At 39.4% G+C, this 19,529-nt stretch overlaps 1 protein-coding gene across 28 annotated transcripts in view; it reads right to left on the bottom strand.

The window, feature by feature from the left end:
- The window catches only part of ESRRG (estrogen related receptor gamma), a 397,162-nt gene that overhangs the window by 332,017 nt on the left and 45,616 nt on the right, over nt 1–19,529 (bottom strand). For 4 of the 28 annotated variants that reach the window (XM_064648194.1, XM_064648213.1, XM_064648184.1 and 1 more), the window contains exons 2-3: nt 12,377–12,422; nt 3,436–3,479 (exon numbers count right to left, since the gene is read on the bottom strand). The exons of 10 other annotated variants lie outside the window; for them this stretch is intronic. Coding sequence is in view for 4 of the 18 variants with exons in the window: in XM_064648184.1 (XP_064504254.1) it covers nt 3,436–3,479; nt 12,377–12,422 (90 nt within the window). In the remaining 14 variants the exon portion in view is untranslated. Of the gene's footprint in view, nt 1–3,435; nt 3,480–4,200; nt 4,261–11,000; nt 11,505–12,096; nt 12,132–12,376; nt 12,423–19,529 lie in introns of those variants that run through there. 14 more of the 28 variants (XM_064648195.1, XM_064648212.1, XM_064648187.1 and 11 more) reach the window with 7 other exon arrangements.

The raw sequence follows: 19,529 nt of genomic DNA, 5'->3' as shown, positions 1-19,529 counted from the left end.
ACACACTAGTCATAAAGTAAGAGAATTTCAGGTTTGGTTCTGCTTTCCAATTTTATATGCTCCACTTCACTTCCATATATACAGAGAGATATAAATGGCTTTGGTCACTGGATACCTATTAACTCCTTGTACATCAGATCCTGTGCAAAAGAGATGACAGCAAGATCCACAGCAGCTTATGAGAAAGGGCCCATGCCTCACAGAATCACACCAAGTTTACCCAAAATGAAGTCTTTTGCCCAAATGGTTCCCTCTTCGCTTACTGTGAAATGGTTATGAAACATTACCCAGAACTGTCTCTATATTCATAGTGTACAGGAAAATGTTTCATGATCTAAGTGAATGTTTTGACCTGAGAAGCCTGCCAGAATGACCACTTTGATAGCCTTGAGGCCAATGAACCACTTGGGTCAGCAAAGGCGAGTGCTGGAGGTGCAGTAGCACAGCTGGTTTGAAGCAGAGGTTGTTTTGTACATCCCCACCTCAGCAGAGGCAACTCCACCTCAGGTTTTCTGGTGGTAGAATGGAAGAGCTTATTGCCTTATGGTCCTGTAGGACCAAATGTCACCAGAAGAGAAATTAACTGCTTCTTAATTTAAAAAAAAAAAAAAAAGGAAAGAAAAAAGGTTAAACTCCTTCTATAGAAGAGGTAAAATATCATCAAATTGCCATTTATCACCACAAGAATAAGCAAAAGGCAACTGTTAATATTCACTTGAGAGGTTCGGGAAAGGAAAAAAACCCACCAGATGATCTTCCACCATGAAGGTAAGTGGCAGTGGGGAGGCAACTCAGGATCTACATTCCAGGTTCTACCACAGCTAAATCATATCCCAATTTGTCTCCTTTTCCAAAAGGAGAGAAGGTAATTGAGGTCACTGAGAAAGATGATGTTCGTGCTACATCATTTGACACAGTATCACACAGAAAGAATTTATGACTTGCCCAAAGTATAAAATACTGTTCGTGGTGGATTTCTAGGAAATAAGCTCCAATATCATCATGCTTACTTAACCTCAAAATTCCTCCCTCTTCCTTAGATAGAGAAGAAAGTAGATGTTTACCTTTACTGACGTTCTACTGTAATTATTTTTTATGGCAATTCTCCTCCATTAGTTAGAGGATCATAATGGAATAAATAGAAAAATGAGCTCCAGCCTGACTATTCTGCATTGTAATCTAAATTAAACTAGTATTACAAATTTGTTTACATATCTCAGTTGAGCTATGCAGTTTCAAAAGTTACTTGCCAAACATAAACATATCTCCTGATGCTACATTACCCACTATATGCAGTAAAATATATTCTAATGTAATACAATAAAACTGAAAAACCAATAAATGTTCCTATTTATTGAGAAATTGGACAAAAAATAGCTTATTGTCAGTTTTTAAAGACTGAAAATCAATAGATGATGAAAGGTTGTATTTTTTGTTACCATTAGACTGTTGACTCTAGCAATAAGTGAGATATAGATTACAACTGGAGGAGTAAAGAACTGGTGAGATATACAATTTGAAGCTTCTAGGGTTTTTAGAACTTAATTCCTAGTATTTGTGCAGCAGTGGCCATCTTGGCACTGCTGTTAATGGGCCCCCAGCTTCTCCATTTTGTTGACAAAGTCAGCTTTAAGTATCTTCCTATCTTTAAGAGCATTTCTAAATTACAGGGACTCCTAATCAGACTTGCATCTGCTAAGGATCACAAGTAAAGGAGATCCAGCTTTCATATATATTCACCCTGCCAATCAAAAAAATAATCCCCAAACAGCACAGTCAAACCCCAGCTGTTACACCTCCACCTCTCAGGTCCCTGGATTAAGTCCCCCCCAGGGTGAGCTACCAAGGGGGTTCTCAAGGTCTAGCCCCACATCACCACCACCACACCGACCACCACAACCAGCACCCAACACCAGAGAGAAATCAAGTTAAATTGGGATGTTCAGTTTGCAAAAACCTTTAGTTCTCGTGCATTCCTGAGTCTGCCGTCCTTCCTCACATACGTAAGGTTTTCCATATCTGGGCCCTGAGCACAGAGGTCCCATTCCAGTCTGCCATCTACACACGTCTGAGTTTTACCTTAAATACATGGGCAGAAAGGGGTCTGCAACACACAGATTTTCAGCACCTGTTTTCCCAGAAGAATTTATTCATGGGAGTCAGTTTAAAACCTGACTTTCTATATTCGTTAAACAAGAAGCACACAACTGTGCAGAGGCTGGGAAGGCATTCTTGTCTCACAGTGCAAACACGGTAAAATGGAATACTAAAAAAAAATATGCAGTGATAAAAAACACTGAGCTAAACATAAACACTGCATCCAGAGTCCTTAAAAAGTGATGTATGCCAACATTTTTCCAAGTGAACCAGTAGGTATGACCAGTACATATAAACCCAAATATAGATGTTCTACCATGACTATATTTCTAAAATCTGGAACAGAATCTGAAAGGATGCCAATTACAATAGGGAGTTAGGACTTCTTTTAGGATTTATATTCTCTTTGTATGTTTCATAATCATACAGCAGCTCAAATCTTGCTACATGGGGGTAACACAGAAAATGCCTATACTGCCTTCAGATACACAAATATTCTTCTCTGGAAAAGTGAACAGTGACCACTGGGCCTGGATTTGATGAAGAACTAGTAAAGCCAGCTGACCTGCTTCTGCAGTACCTGGTTTTACAAACTCAGAGAAGTTAGCAGTTAAAAGTCTACAGAAAAAAAAATTTCCAAAGACTTTCAAGGAGCTGACAGTGTGCAGAAACGGCCATCCTACTGCTGGCCCTAGTCCTGTGTTTCCATGGCATAAAACTTTTGCTTCAAACTGAGGAAAGCACAGAGATCACTAATTTACATATCATGGTTCCCTTCTGTTTTCCCAGGTAGGAAGCTATTTCTAAAAAAGGGGCTGTTACCAGGTATGCATAATCACACAGCAAAAAAAAAGACTCATGTTGCTCCTGTAAGCTTTTGCTTAAGTATACCATGGCAAATAACTTTGATGAAATAATTTGCCCAGAGCACTGCTTGTCTGGAAGATTTCTATAATTTAACTGCAGTTCTGTAAATAATTTGGTGATAGACAGGCCATCAGCATAATTTGGTGCTAGACCCATGCAACGTTAAGGAAATGGCCAGCAGGCCAAAATTAAATCAACTGGGACCTAGTATGTACAATGCACATTAAAAACAGTCCAAATCTATTATTTTTTAGAATAAGCTTATTCAGTTTAAAGGAAGACAGTGATTTTTGCTTTGGGAATTAACACAAAGAAATGTCATGTTTCCTCTCAGCAAGGAAAAGATCACCCACATAGAGTTAATCCTTCAGATCTCCATGAAGTTGTACAATGTTTTTGCACAATAACATCCCAAACTACTGCCATGGCAAAATTATATAGCATAATATTTTGTACCAATTCTGGACTTACCGGTAACTTTCACCAAAGTATCTCAGTTCTCCTGTTCTGTTAACCTGCAAAATAACAAAAGCCATTGCCCTGATTTTTTAGTCAAGCCTTAACCAAGTCTGCAAGATAAGAGGTACAACATTGTATGCATGGTACATTGCACCTTTAATCATCTACCTACCTGAAATACTCAAGCAAGTCGTTAGACATCTAAATGGTCCAACTACAGGTTTAAACTAAATGAGTTTTGTAGTACATTACTCTGTCCACATTATTTGAAAACTGGCATTCACATCCCCTCTCAATCAAAGTATCATTTCAGCTACAGGCAGATGAGAAACTCAAAGTAAGTTGCAGAGCCAACAACAGGCCTAAGATTTAGCATTTCAGCTGAGAACAAACAAAAAAGCAGGATGCTTCCCATTCATGTTTCATGTCTGGACAAACACTTTTCCATCAGAAATGTCTGTGATCAGTATTGCTTTCCTGCATCATCAGACTGTAAATCAAAATACATTCTGGAAACTCTCTATGATTTTTACCAAACGAGAAGGAAATAGCCAGGAAAATAATATACAAAAAAAGGCAATCAAGGCATCCCTCTCAGCTCTACTGAAAAAAAAGGCCTCAAGAAGCAGATACATTTATACTTCATTTTAACTGAAAAACAAAGAAGGAGGTGAAGTATTTGGGTTAAAAGCCAGCAAAAAGTAGTACAAAAAAGCCCACCAGGTAGTGTTGCAAGAACCTCTAGATAAGCATCTTAAATCAGGGTAAATTACACACCTCATGCTGGTGACTCGGTCATGGGAAATTATGAAGCTACGTGATGTCTCATTTGTTGTGCTGAAAACAAATGTAAATAAATTACTGAGAGAATCTCATTTACATTTAGAAATTCATCCCGATGCATGACATGACTGCTGATGTTTTTTTAAATGACACTTTGAGAAGAAGTGCCACTATTAAAAACAGATCATAGCCACCTCAGCAAGAGCCTGTGCATGTGTGCATGTGTGCGTGCGTGCGTATGTACATGAGTGTGTAAAGGCAGATGTTCTAGAGAGATCTTTCAGATCATTGGAAAAAGGGCTTTCTTTTACTGTTGCAGAACCAAAATGGTGGTGTCAGAAGACAAAATATGTATTCTTCTGTGTATTTTCCCCTCTCCAGAAGGGGAAGCAGAAAGACAATGTTATGGATTGGCTGCTGCCACTACAACAGAAAGTGCAAATACTAAAATTGTAGGAACAGAAAATAGCGTGGCACATCTCTCCATCATCAAGTGTAATAAAACTTCCCCTTAAATACACACACAAAAAGCCTTTTGCTAAGCTTTTATCTCCCCCCTCCAAGTCTCACATTTTAAGCTGTCACTTAAACAATTGAGAAAGATATCCAGGAAGCCATAAGATGGAGAGCAAGTTGAACCGCCGTTAGCTAAGCATACATTCAGGCAAATATCCAAATGCTTTAGGAGCTGTCATTCTCCATCCCGCGTGGGAAGGCTGCGAAGAGACGGACTTGCTCGTATCATGATTGCTCTTATTATTACAGCAGTGAAAACACTGCATACTAATGGACGTGTTTTCAGAAAAAAAGACTCTTAGATGGCTTTTTAGAATCTCTGCCTAGCTGTCTGGGCTTCAGTAGCTGATACATCCTATCCCTTTCTTTGCTTCCAAAGCAGAACTCTAAAAGAAGTTTGTAACATGAGGGCAAAATAAAACATATTTCCAAATGGGGACACAACAGTGTTCTACAACCCCACATACGGCAGCATATTTACATAAGCCTGCATAGGTCAGAGAGTTTATTTGTTAAGGGACAAATAAGCAGGCCATGAAATAATTATTTTTCATTGTGCCCTGCCAAACCTACCCAGCCAAAGGCTAAATTGAGCTGCTATTGTGATTATTTGAACTGTGGAGCCAAAAGTCTTCACTGCAAAGCATCCCAGCTGTCCTAAATTTTATTCTGATGGCTAGTTTTCACACTAGCTTGAAACTTGCCAAAAATGCTCCACAAAATAGGCAGGCGGAAGGCTTGCTTTATCCAGACCTACATCAATTACTGATTTAGAGCTGTTCTGAGAACTTGATTATTAGCAAATCACTTCCCAAAATTGTTATGACAAGATTCACATATGCAAATGGCAAGCTGCTCATATGTACACAGCTAGCAAAAGAAATTAATACAAAGGTTCCCAGATTTATTTATGGTTATTCCTATTCTGCTTTACTGCAAATTAGCCACTAAAATATTAAAAGAAAGGAGAGACATCCAGCTGCAGCATCACAGCTTGGACATACGGTGACATGTGAACACCCAGGCCATAACTGCTCAACATGCTTCTGCCTTCTCCCACCTCCCTGGGGAAAAGGATCTACCAGTGCCTTCTGGCATCAGAGGAAGCAAAACCACCATGGCAGTTCCCAAGCTGCAGATTTGGTCAGCACACCAAGAAGAAGGTAGGATTGCCCCAAGAACAGATCAGATGATGGACTTGGAAGGATATTTCATATTTTAAACAAGGTTGACAGTGGAGGAGGGGGAACAACAAATATATATTTTTTTTTTTAAATCGCATGCTTCAAAGCTTAAATTAATCCCTAATAATGAAAGATTAGGATGAGAATGTGTAGAGAGAAGATTATCCTATGTCTGCCCATTGTGAGGCTCTTACAACTTTCCTTGAGGTGCCTGGGGTTGGTCATTGCCAGAGATAAAGCAGGCGGATAGGAGGATCTTGGGAACGATTAATTTTGTACTTTCTACATTTCTGCTTAAATAAATAAGGCACAAACAAAAGACAGCGAGGTTAACTGTTTTGAAGGCAGCTGACTTCTAATGAATTAAATGCCCATCACTTGGTATCACAACCCCGGCCAGACAAGTGCACCTGGTTGCAGCTGCCCTCCTTCTCCACAACTCCTCCTATTTTTTATCCTGTTTGTAATTTCACTGTAATATCCTCAGGGCAGCAACCACTCCACATTTACACATGAATTAGAACAACACCTCGCACAATGGCATGCCAGTCCCGATTGGACCTGGACTGCTCCTGGGAATGCTGCTGGGAACAGTACTATAAAAAGAGCTAATAAATGTATAGAGTACAGCACAGTAACACACACACACACACCCCTACCTTTTAACACAGTTAGCATCACCGCAGTGACGTTAACTCTTTGTTTTCGTAATAAACCTGCAGACTGTTTCTAAGCTCCAAGATGGTTGCGGGATGTGTAGCGAAGACCCTGCACACCTTCACCACATATTCTGTGAAGTCAGGCCTGTGCTATGGACTTTTGTATTTGCTGCTTAATCAAATGACAGAAATGTCACAAGATCATGTTACAGATAGCAAGGTTTAAGGTTGAATGTTGCTTAGGATTTTCATGGAAGCTGATCCAATGACAAGCTGGGGAAATGCAGGATGAGTAACCAAAGGAAACCACATCAGTGTCAGCCACATCACACCATTACAGACCAAATTCCCTTCTAATTTCCTTCCTTTCTTGGGAGAGGCTTTTGACCTTTGAGATAATATTTTAATATATTTTGGAATTTCAAATTTTGTACATAATAAACTAGCTATTTTCAGGTACTTCAGATATAAGCAACTCCAATGCAAAATTTTAACTTACTCTGGTAATTCGGTCATGTTATTTTTTTACTGAAAGGATAACGAATAGAAAGGTTTGAAAATCTTTATCAACATACTTCCATTTTTCCTAAAAATTCTGACAAATCAATTATTTTGTCTGAAGGACAATGAATAGCCAATGTGGTTCACAAAGAACAAAAGGAAAAGGAAGGGGGTGGGTGCAGCTACGGTGGCAAACTAATAAGTAACTTGAGTGCGTGTATAAATTGAGGCACCTGAGCCCCCTTTAAGATCAGGTTCCATGCTGGAGTCACTCATTCTAATAATTAATATCTAGAAAAAATGGAAGAAATAGCCAAAATGTAAAACATAATAAAAATCTTAACTAGAATAGAATGGCCACTTTGTCAGGCCTGTATTCTGTGTTGGTATGGCACCAGAAGCTTACCTTAAAAATCTACCATACAGACTTCAGCTGTTAGCAATTGCATTAGTATATCTCTAAATAAAATAAAATAAAAAAATGTAAAAATTACTTTTTATTGACTACCAGGTGACAGATCTCTTATTTCTTAAGACTAAAAACTCTACAGAATCAAATTCTGTGGAAAATCTAAGATAATAATGTCTTCGCCTCCTGATGGGATGGTAGCATTACAGGGCCTACAGTGCTTTTTCATATAACCTTACACTCAATACAAGTTTTGTCCATGACATAAATGTGGAGAGTTTCTGTCTCACAGAAATGTGACCCCCATTGCTGGACATTCTCAAGTCTGAGCACTTCAGCTTCTCCATGACTTCCCCACAACTCATGCCTTTTGTCCCTTTTGCCAGGGGTGCCCAAGGCTCTAACCAAAGCAAACTCTACCCACTGTCACACTTCCACTCCGGAGGAAATATTATTCAGGAATGATCTTTTTACTTCTACAAAGGCAGTAGGAGACCATGGTCTACATGGAACAGGCTATTGACAACCCCGCACACACTCAGTCATAGTCAGATATGTGACAAAGTCCAACGAAATCCTATTAGGGAATAATACAAATGACAGAGCTTAAAGAATACAGTTAGCTCCTAATTAAACAGCCCATAAATCTGTTCAGAACCTACAGAACTTATCACCAGAACAGGAATCTCAAGAACTTCCACAGAGTTTCATTTTAACAGACCTGTTGTCCACTGAACCAACAACTCTCTTGCTTACAGACGAGATATTTCATCAACTTAAATACTATTAAAAGATGATTATGCACTGAGCTTTCCTGAAATTGTGTAACATTTGCATGGTATAACACATACTCTTACTTGTTCACTGCAGTCTGATTCAAAGCGCTATAAATATGTTTGCCCTTTCTGCTAAGCCCGCCTAAGGGATTAGCAACCCCCCAAAAGTTCAGTTGAATATTAACTGCATTAACTTTGCAGACTGTAACATACTGTTACACTCAAACAGCCTACGGTGTGGTATGGATGACTTGCTTAATAAAAAATGTTTTCTTGCAAAGCCCGATTGCTAGAAAAGAAAATTTGCTCTGTCAAAGGGGGTGACCTCTTCCATTTAACTTCATAAGGCAAACAAATAAAAGGGAGAACTTTACAGGGATGTCCAGAGAACTGTTTATCACTTTGTCTGTCAAACCAGATGGACTTCCCTTGGCAACACAGCACCAGCTCCACTCTATGTCAGAAATTCAGTTCACCATGAAAAAAAACCCTGTGAAATACAGTAGCAAAGTGTCATCTGTTGTAGTAATGTGAAGTTAAAAACTATAAAAGAGGTATGTTTGCTTACCTGTTTCATTAAGTAAGTAGTGCTTTGCATGCCAACTCCCATAAAAACCTCATGTGCTGAAAGACTTTCCAGCACAAAGTTATATAGCAGTGATGACAATTAAAAACAAGAGGAAATATTTAAAAGTTGGAAGAGGGTGAGTTGATAGGAGTGTAAAAGGGAGATGACTTGATAGCTAGTGACAAAAGCCAGGGAAGAGCTGGTTCTTGAATCTCCTAAGCAAAAAGCTTCCAGGCAGAGGCAGGGGGTAACTGGCAGTATCCGATCAAAAGATGAAGAAAAGGAAAGAGAAAGGAAAATGAGAGAGGCTGGGAGAAGTTTGTAAAGGTTACAAAGTAAAAAGTACCCAATAGATGGCTAAAATACTTTTAAAGATTAAAAAATCCTCCTTCCTTATAATTGCAATAATAAAAAATGTAGAACCTGTCTATTACGGTATTATGGGATGAAAACAGATATTGCATAATACTTTTTTTTTTCCTTTATAAAAACATATACATGAAAGAAACCTTCTCTATATTGCTGTGGGAACATGTAACAACACTCAAAAGCCCTTGATAACAAATGCTCCAATGAAACCTTTCTCATTCAGTCTTCAAGGATCACGTCTGTATCAATTTGTAAAAACATACTCTCTCATACAAGGGACTTGGGTGTAATCAGAAAATAAATTCAAACTTCGACAATTATAAACCATATTTCTCTGTAATTCTGGACACTTACTTGCTTCTGCCATTCAACCATCACCATTATGTTGTCTAGAAATGAAGACCAACAATAGATGTAGGTAATTACACAAGAACTTAAACTGCAGAGAGCCTCAGACCACAGCATTAAACTGGAATTAAAGCTTTACGGGAAAAGAGAAATGTTTCACTCCCTGCAATCACCTCCCTCCCTAAAACACACAGTGCACACCTGCTACCCACCAGCCAGATGGGACTGAATTCTCCTGAATCAGATTTTGGATTTTTAAACTCAGCTTGAGCTCAATTGGATTTCAAGACATGAAAATATATTCTCATTTCACATTCAAAAAATTATGTCAGCATCCAGGAACTCCTAGTTTCAGTGCTGCTCTCACAATTAAATTTGTATTAAAGTGGGATTATTGCCCCAAATGTACTAATAAAAATAAACAAAATGCAGCTTTGCAACAACATTTAATTTAATTACATATGCTCACTTAATGCATGAAACACAAAAACAAGCTGATTTTATATCATCATCATGTTAAGTGTGATTGGGAATTTAGCTAATCCATGGTGACCAGTATTGTTTTTTTAAAAGTCCATAAAGGCAATTTAACAGCCCAAACTCACTTAAACATTGCAGGAACTAGCCCTTAATGCACAGGTATCATAAAATATTAACAAACGTTAAGAAAAAACTGGGAAGCATTATATTCCTAGAGGATTTGCTAAGCTTGCATAATGTAACATTTATCATCAATAAAGTTCCTTCAGTTAGGAAATCTCTAGCCTGTTCTTCAGAAGAAGGCCTTTTTTTTCCTCTCTCACTTATTCCAGCGCACAGCTCCACCACGTCCCTGTTCCCTGCATTTCAGTCGACTGCTCACAACTGGCAAAGTCACATTTTTAATTGGGACTGGCCTCTGAACTAGTCTTTCCCCATCTTTTCCTTCAGCCCTGAAACCAATTTGAGACTTGCAGGGGGTTAACAAGTCATCGGTCATCAGCGAGACATTCTCTGCAGAGACCACGGGCATCTGGAAGCTGCTGCCGGTGGTGTTCCGCCAGAGCCCCGTCTGGCAAGTGCCAAGGCGCAGAAATGAAAGTCCTGCTTGCTTGGCCAGCCTTGGACTGACCTTTAGTTGTAACGGGGAACAGGAGTTTTGTTAGTGAACACAGAGTTCTGGTCTACACATTTTTTAAATTGATTATTTTATTGATGTAAAGTGCCCAGGTGCCCTCATGACAGTCACTAATATAGATTTTGAAAATAAAATTAATTAAGGGCCAGTCTGGACCACCTTTACTGTCATCATGTAGTACCCTTTTCTACAAGTAACAATGCTATCAAGCGAGCACAAGCATTGGGTTTGTAGAGTATTTCATTACATCTCAAAACACCTGACCATGGAGGTCAAGATCACTGTCACCTACCTATGCGTATGCCCACACACACACACACACACACACACTCACTCCCCTCTCCTACCTTCCAAAAGGGGAACCGAAGCACGGGAAAACTTAACCGGCAAAAGTCTGTGTCAGAGCGCCAGCTGTGCCGCTCTGGGCTCCGTCCCTCCGGAGCACGGCGGGAGCATGGCACAGTGCGAGCCTGAGCGGGAGCAGAGCAGCCTGGCACGCAGGCTAATCTGAATTACACTCATCCAGCCCTCGAAATGGTTCCTCATTAGCTGCGGGTTAATGGAGTCCCAATGAGTAGTGTTATTTTCATCCCCTGCCTACTGAACACAAAATTCATTTGCAAATATCCTGTAAAATACTGCAAAGCAAGCCAAAGAGATATGACAACATAAGAGGCATACTATTTATGGAATGCACTTACCGTCATTTAGAAAAGGAAGCTGACATGAGCAACAGCCTAAATTTAGCAACACATTTAGTTTTATTCAGTAGTCACAATGACAACATTTTCGAAGGCTACCGCACACCTTGTGCACTGAAAGGTTCCACTGAAATCAAGACAGACTTTGATCTGAAAGGAATTCAGGATCAGCTCCTTAATGAATACAACACTGAGTTAAATTAAGGCAATCACCATCTTGACTTTCTATTCCAAGTAGATATAAAATTACATTGATTGCAGGAAATGGTGGCATTCAAACAATATTGCAATGGCCAAAGCCTGAAAGCTAAATTCATTGTCGAGCTAAACCAGGCTTTCAGAGGGCACCATTTGATTTGAGGGAAAAAAGCATCTACAAACCACATATTTTCAATTAATAGTTTAAAAGGCACAGAGTAAGAAAGGAAAAACACAGGTCAATATGCCATATGCCAATCAAAGAAGCAGAGTCTCTGCATAGATACTGTGCATATACATATACATGTATATATATAAGTGGGTGCATGCATGAGTTTTGGGAGTTTTGGGGTTTTTTTTAAGGCAGGCTGTACTACGAAGGCTAAAAGTGAGATCAAGAAAGACACGATGTATTTCAGAACAGCCTGAGAATGCTCCTTTATCCACACTATCTTTAATTCAGAAGTAATTTCAAATCAACAGCACACAAAGTTAAACCTAGTTCTCTTGAAAACTCAGAAAAAGAATTAATTCGAACCCTTACCTTTGGCACCTTAAAGACTTTTGGCCATGACTTACCTGTATAAATAGAAAGAACTAATTTACTACAGAAATGCCCATGGGCAAACATGTTCTGGCTAATGAAGTGTTCAGCTTTTGCATGATTAACCAGCTGGTGGGGGTGGTGTAAAAATCACAGGGCATAAAATAATAAGAAAAATTGATTAGCAGCTCTCTTTTAAAGCACTCTATGAAAAATTTCCTTATTTTTGCTCATCATTTTGAAAAGTGACTGTACAGAAAGACAGACTTGAATGACTTACCAAGGAGCCAGGCAGAGACTGCACCAGGCACTCACTCCTCCAAGACCTGTATCGCAGAGAGGTTCAAGTGAAAAGCAAGATACCAACCAGCACCATGGCTGGATCACTTATACAACAGGCCCTGACACTAGTAATAAAGGTAATTTTCAGCTGGATTGTGAAAGAAATTATATAAAGTTAAAACTATGACTGTGCTTTGAGTCAGTTCAGTTTCTTCCCCAGTGCTCTACACTTGAACACCTGAGCTGGCTACAGCTACACACATGAACTAATTTAAGAAGTGCCTCCATATAAGCCCAGGGTTTCATATGCTACTTAAAAATAATGCACATATTTAGGTGATGCTACATAAAAAAGATGGGTTTTGCACTCACTAGGGACAAAAATCCTCTTGCCCTTCCCACCCTGTACAAGGGGTTCCTTACAAGCTCACATGCTCTGCCCTCAAAATAGGACCTAATTAGTGTACAAATATTTGGCAGACAGGTCATGAAAATAAATTTATCATTAACTCTCCCCTAAACCAATGCAGGTTATGCTGAAGCAGTTTCACCTCGTATACACTTGCTCTAGGTCTCTTCAGCTGGGGCTCAACTGGCAAAAAGCACTTTCTTTAAGAAGGAAAACCACGTATTTTTATGGCATGGAATTACTTCAGAAATATGAAAAAGCTGCTCATGTAAAACATATGCACCAATAACAAACAAAAATCCAAAAATTTAAGTTACAGGTTATTTGCACTGGGCCACATTAATAGTCACAGTCCCTCTTTACCATCATGACTTCTATGAAAAATGCATGTTTTACACTTATTTACGGACTTTTAAAGACTGGCTTGTAGCTATGTACCATGGGAGACACAGGCAAAGGATCTGCACCTCAGGGATCTGCAAAGTGTCCCAGCCCTGGGGATGCAACCATAACTTCAATGCTGGGATTTCATGGGCTGGGAACCTACATTAACTCCCTTTGTCGGTATAAAAGGTATCACCTTACATCCCAGCTGATTTCTAACCACAACCAGATACTGCCTCCCAGAGCTTCCTCTCTCATGGTATGTGATGCTATATGATTTGCCTTCATATGCCCAGTTACATGGATATGAATTCAACTCTCAAATCACACTGATATACCATGCATGCTGTGCCTCAAACTATTCAATCATACCATGATAGTAGTAGGCATACCATGACAGTTTGTGAGGAGTAACAATTTTACCTGAAGTGAGAGATGTTTTTTACAAGAAGAACAAAAGCAGAACTCTGAAGCCCTTTTTTTTTTTTATGACTCCTGTATTTATCTTATTTACCACTTTCTGAGGAAGACAGTATCCCCCTTTAAATGCACCAAAAGAAAGATTTTTCCATGCTATTTCCCTACGGGAGTCAAGCAGATTATTCTGAGAACAGATTGCTTCGTGAGTACACCATAGACTCTACTTCACCCAAAGATTCACACCAAAGAACTGGTCAGGCTTATGCAGGTTAGATAAGTCTACAAATGTTCCACAGAGGTCTTCCTTTCTTATCATGTACGTCTGAGAAAGTTTGTCGCTAACTTCACAGTCAGTCGAGACTTCTGACGTCAAAGAGTTTTTTGCCTGTTTTCAAGGCATTGCTGGATAGTTGGATCTTTCTACACTTGCACAGATCTTGCTTTTGAGCCTCCTCTAACATTTTGGAAATGGTTCTACACATTAACACTTAGGAAAGTGGGCATAGAGCTGACACAAGCAAACAGAAATAGAGGAAAACTGAAAACACTGGCATGAAGCGACATTTCTCTTGGTACATCAGTTGAGAAAGTGCTATTTCCAGACAGAATTCACCATAAAAAGAGAAGTTTCTAGTTAAGCTCGAAGCAGTATTAAATTCCACTTAAGTCTGGTTTCTATGGTTGTATTTGAATCATTAGCAATTTCTAAAATGTCGTGTATTTCTAACTCTGATCAACTGGTACCCTGACAACACCAGAGCCTGTAAGCTGTATTTGAAGCTACTTTCAAAGACGGTAACACAATTTATTAATTGCAGTCATACTTGCTAAGAAGTTATGCTGTGGAGTATCTAAGTAACATCATAATTTTGGCTAGCCTACTTGTTTAAAAAGTGAAATTAAAAAAATAAAAAAAAAAAAAGCCTGTTTGACACAGAAAGTGAATGCTTGTTAAAATTATATTTCCTTAAAGGAATTCAGAAACACAGATATGAGACACAGCTGTTTTACAGATGGAAAAACCTAATTCTTCAGACATGTGCATTGTACTCCAAAAGCTTCATGTAATTATCTGTTTGTTTACTTATAGGGAATTGCTTTAGAGAAGCCCCCCAGTGAGTATATGCTGTGTGCTCTGCAGAGGGGTCAAGCACAAGATACAGGCTGCGGACTACAGGTTTATCTTCAAAGAACAAGCACACACAAAGGTATTTAGGTACCTAATTCCACTTATATCCACTCTTTGTGAAACTGATAGAGAGTAAGCATCTCTGAGGACATGATTCTTTGACACCAACATGGATTCCCCACCCGGATCCAGGTCCATGCTTCTTAGGACACTAAAACAGCAGAAAACAAAACCCAGTTTGCTTTGCGGCTTCCTTATCCTCTCCTATATTGGAGTTTTCTAAGGTTGACCATGGTTCCTGGTAGAGGACATAACACCCAAACAGGCTGGTCTAATTAACCAGAGGTTTACATACTAATTAATAACAACATGAGCATTAAGCAATCAATAGGACACTTTACGTCACTACTGCTTAAGTCTGCTTTGACTACTTCTGGTTCAGTTGTACCCTTGAAGTTGATTTGGAGGGTTCTTCCTGACTTCCTCCCACGCAGCATCAATTTTTAGCAACGATAATCTTTCCTATTATGCTAGAAATTGATAAGCAACATTGTTAACCTATGTGATGCAGCTAAAAATCAGATGTAATATGCACATTGAGGAGCTGAAGGGATATTTTTTGGTAAAGTATTTTGATTACCTCTAACGTGATTATAGACTTGACCAACGAGTAACACACTGATATTCACCCCACTGCAAACAAGTTGCATGTAGACTTGTGTAACACACACATCCCACTCAAGTGCAAGGGGACCCATGCTCCACTGCACATTCAGCAACTTTCAAATTTGTATGAAAAAATAATGCAAACATTTATTCAAAAGTCATTTTAAACTCTTTTGGAATAACTTCTGAAGTATAGCTGGCAAGAAAGTAATATGTTTGAAGTATAGATAAAACCAGAAAACCTGTAAACCATCTTCTCCAATTGAGAGACTCAACTGCTAAAATTAGTTACTGGAATTTCTCCTTTGGGTGCCAGTTTAGGTCTTGCTCCAAATTGCCACTAACTAACAACCCTCTTGACTTTGAAATAATCCACTACTAGTCAACAGGACCTGTTTGATGATCAGGTGCACGCAGCCCCCTCACAAAACATTACATGCTTGTACCCTTATTTTAAAAAATGCACTTTTGTTCCAGTGTCCCGAAACTAACTGTACAAACACAAAGAACTCAGATGCCCTCTCAACCCCTATTGGAAATGACAAGTGAGTCCTTCTAAAATTGCAGACACACACTGTCAAGTGCAGGTGTTTGTAAACAAGTTTGGAAATGTTTCTAATTATAAACCATATGAGTTAAAATTAGAAGTCCAATCCACTAGCTTTAAAAAAAAGAACTTCCAAAAGTGTTAATCTAAATGAGAGCAACCACTGATGTTTAATTTAGTCACAAGAACAGAATTCCTGTGCACTGCAGAGCGGCATACTGCTCTTCATCAAACTTTCCACTAAGTTCACTACATTTCTTAAAAAAAAAAAAAAAAAAAGGATTTGTTAAGAATTTTAATTTAATTTGCTGTCATACTATAATACTGTATATTTGAAAGTACAATCTAAAAATACCCTATTCACAGGTCTCTCGCATTTCATATAATTATAAAGAAGGAAAAAAAATGTTCCCAAATCTTCTGAATCTGTCTTGGCTGACAACATCAAAGTTCAGCTTTTATGGGGAGCTTCCCACGCTGACCTTCTGAGAACTCAAACCAAACTCTGCTTGAGGGAGCCTTATTCTTCTGGATGAAGTTCTCCTCAATAACCTCACCTACTAAGCTTAGCTTGCCTGGCACAAACTGCTGAGGGATGAAACACAGAAGGGCAACCCCAGAGCTCTGGCTGATGCAGATCTCAGGATGTCTCAGACTTGCCTTCACAGCTCTAGTATGGAGGCTGGAAGTGTAGCTCTAAGGAGCCACATACTTTGACCAACACCTCAGATAGAGACTGAGGGGAAGCTAATCCTGTGCTCCTGGTACATCTCTTACAATGCACTATGATGAGATAGTGCAGGCACAAAGACAGACTTTACCTCAGCAGAAGTTTGGGGGAACACAGAGCTTCTACCAGACTCAAAGGGAGACAGAGCTGTTTTAAGGAGGGAAAATAAAGGTTAATACTGGAATCTCATTATTTCTTAAAGGAAACGTAACAGCACATTTGAGCATGTCAGAATAGCTTCATCTGATTACAAGTGAGCAAACATGAACAATTGTATAGAGGCCTGACTATGGCCTTGCTTCAAGCAAGGAGTCATCTCCTGCTGCACTATCCTGAAAAACCTGGAAAAGGAAATTAATTAAAGAGTGAGGACCTGCTTCAGGAACAAGGTGGCCCTGCCCAGCAGACCTCCCTCTGCTCTCCATCTACAGCACAGGCAGGGACTTTGAGGGACAGGGACACAACAGCTCTTCAGCTCCTGCACAGCCAGACTTCTCCTACTCCACTGGGATGTTATATCTGAGAGGAAAAGCCCAAACCCATCCTCCTCAAAAACCAGGACAGAAAGTAAGTTGCCTATGTCCCATCACAGTTAGGGAGCTATTTCACACAATAACCACTATCTAACCTTTTCTTTTTCTTTCCTTCTTTTTCTTTTTAGCATTTGCTGTGTAAAAATAATAGTGTAAAAATAATTTTTTTGAAATTCGCTGTCTTTAACAAACATGACTGTACCAGTTTAGTGCCTCTCTTGTAGCTAGCAAGTGCAGTGTTGCACTAGGATGAGAATACAAATATGCTTTCAAAGCAAGAATCTTGCAAGTGACACTTCCCTTGCTGCAAGCCGTGAATACCATAGAATCATGGAATGGTTTGGGTTAGAAGGGACCTTAATGATCACCTAGATCCAACCCCACTGTGATGGACAATGACACCTTCCATTAGACCAGGTTGCTCAAAGCTCCATCCAACCTGCCCTTGAACACTTCCAGGTATGGGGCACCCACAGCTTCTCTGGGCAACCTGTTCCAGCGCCTCACCACCCTCACAATAAGGAATTTCTTCCTAATATCTCATCTAAACCTGCCCTCTTTCAGTTTAAAGTCGTTCCCCTTGTCCTATCACTACACATCCTGCTAAAACGTGTGTCCCTATCTTTGTCACAGGCCACCTTTAGATACTGGAAGGCACTATAAACTCTCCCTGGAGCCTTCTCTTCTCTAGGCTGAACAATCCTAACTCTTTCAGACTGTTTGCATAGGAGAGGTGCTCCAGTCGTCCCTCTTCATGGCCTCCTCTGGACTCACTCCAACAAGCAGACATCCTTCCCATGCTGGGGATGGGACCCCAAAGCTGGACACAATACTCCAGTTGGGATTTCACCAGAGCAGAGTAGAGGAGAGAACCACCACCCTTGACCTGCTGGCCATGGTGCTTTTGATGCAGCCCCGAACACAGTTGGCTTTCTGGGATGTAAGTGCACATTGTTGGGTCATGTTGAGCTTCTCATCAACCAGCCTGAAACTTCTCATCACTTAAATCAATTCCTTTTTTTTTTTCTCTTTTGTGACATAGGTAAGGGATAGAGAAACCACTTTGGTGAGGGGACCACAGCAAGTGGGAGAAGAGTGATGCACATCTCACCTGCAGCTGGTGGCCTCTACCACTCTTTTCCTAGGCTTGGGTACCTCATCTTCCCCTTTCCTGGCCAGTGCTGTGAGAGCTCCCCCTCCTGTTCCAGTTTAACCAGTGTTAGACCTTGTCCTACTGGAAGTGTGGCCTGAGCAGAGAGAGCACATTCAAAGGCAGTCAGTCTCACTGAATTAGGTTTCCTGCTAGAAACTGGCACCAAAATTAATTCCCGAAGGAGCAAATAGTATAATCTTCCAATTAAAACATATGTAAATTTATTTCTTTATTAAGATATATATTCACATACCCAGGTTTGTATACATTCTATATATATTGTGTATATACATATACACCCACATGTATATGTGCACACACACATATGTAGCATTGCAAATCTTTAATGCTACTAATCTCATTGCTATTTTAATTCAAAGCAAGTAAAAAAATTATTAGATCCTACAAGCCCATCTAACTTCTGAAGCATATAAACTTCTGCATGTACCTGTACTGGGTTCAGCTAAAAAACCATTTTTTCCTAAATGAGTACATACTGGAGCTGTGTTTGCAAGTTTAAAAATGCCAGGCTTTTCACTGGGTATATAAATATTTTAATTAACAATAAGAATGTATTTAGGAGATTTTGCATCAAAATCTAGATCAGAGAGGGCAATTAACCCATTACAGTTTTTCTAAGATATTAGATGAAAGAAAATACATTTAGGAAATGCTTCATCGGACTTAAATTAAGCATTTGAGTGCTAAAATAATCTCAGATAGTGATTTATTTCTAATATTTTCTGCATGCTCCAAATGAAAGCATGAAGAGCAGTGCAATTGCATATATCTTCTACCAAAAATAGCTGAAAAATACTATAGAAGAGTGCCTGCTGGGTTGGTTATAAAAGTAAAGTATAATCCATTAACTGCTAATTAGAAGCATCAGAAGCAGGCTTTGCTGCAATAAGAGCTGGCCCCTAAGTAGATGTTTCTATAACCATTTAAAGGCACAGGGTTTCTCCAGTTGCTGAGAATGGAGCTTGGATGGTTTCAGCATAAAGGCCATGTGAAAAGAGACTATGGCACTTGGCCATGTTACCCAGCTGTTTTCTAAATATGATGACAGGTGCCATTTTTTCCATTTGATCGTGGAACGTAATACATCTTCAAACAAATTTTCCCCAACTAGTCTGGTGCAGCTACATTTCAGAGATTCAAATATAAGAATGTTTGGTCT

The sequence above is a fragment of the Pseudopipra pipra genome, chromosome 3 (assembly GCF_036250125.1).
Source record: "Pseudopipra pipra isolate bDixPip1 chromosome 3, bDixPip1.hap1, whole genome shotgun sequence".
NCBI lineage: Eukaryota > Metazoa > Chordata > Aves > Passeriformes > Pipridae > Pseudopipra > Pseudopipra pipra.
The sequence above is the reverse complement of the archived record's forward strand: the minus strand, read 5'-3'. Positions and strand labels throughout refer to the sequence as shown.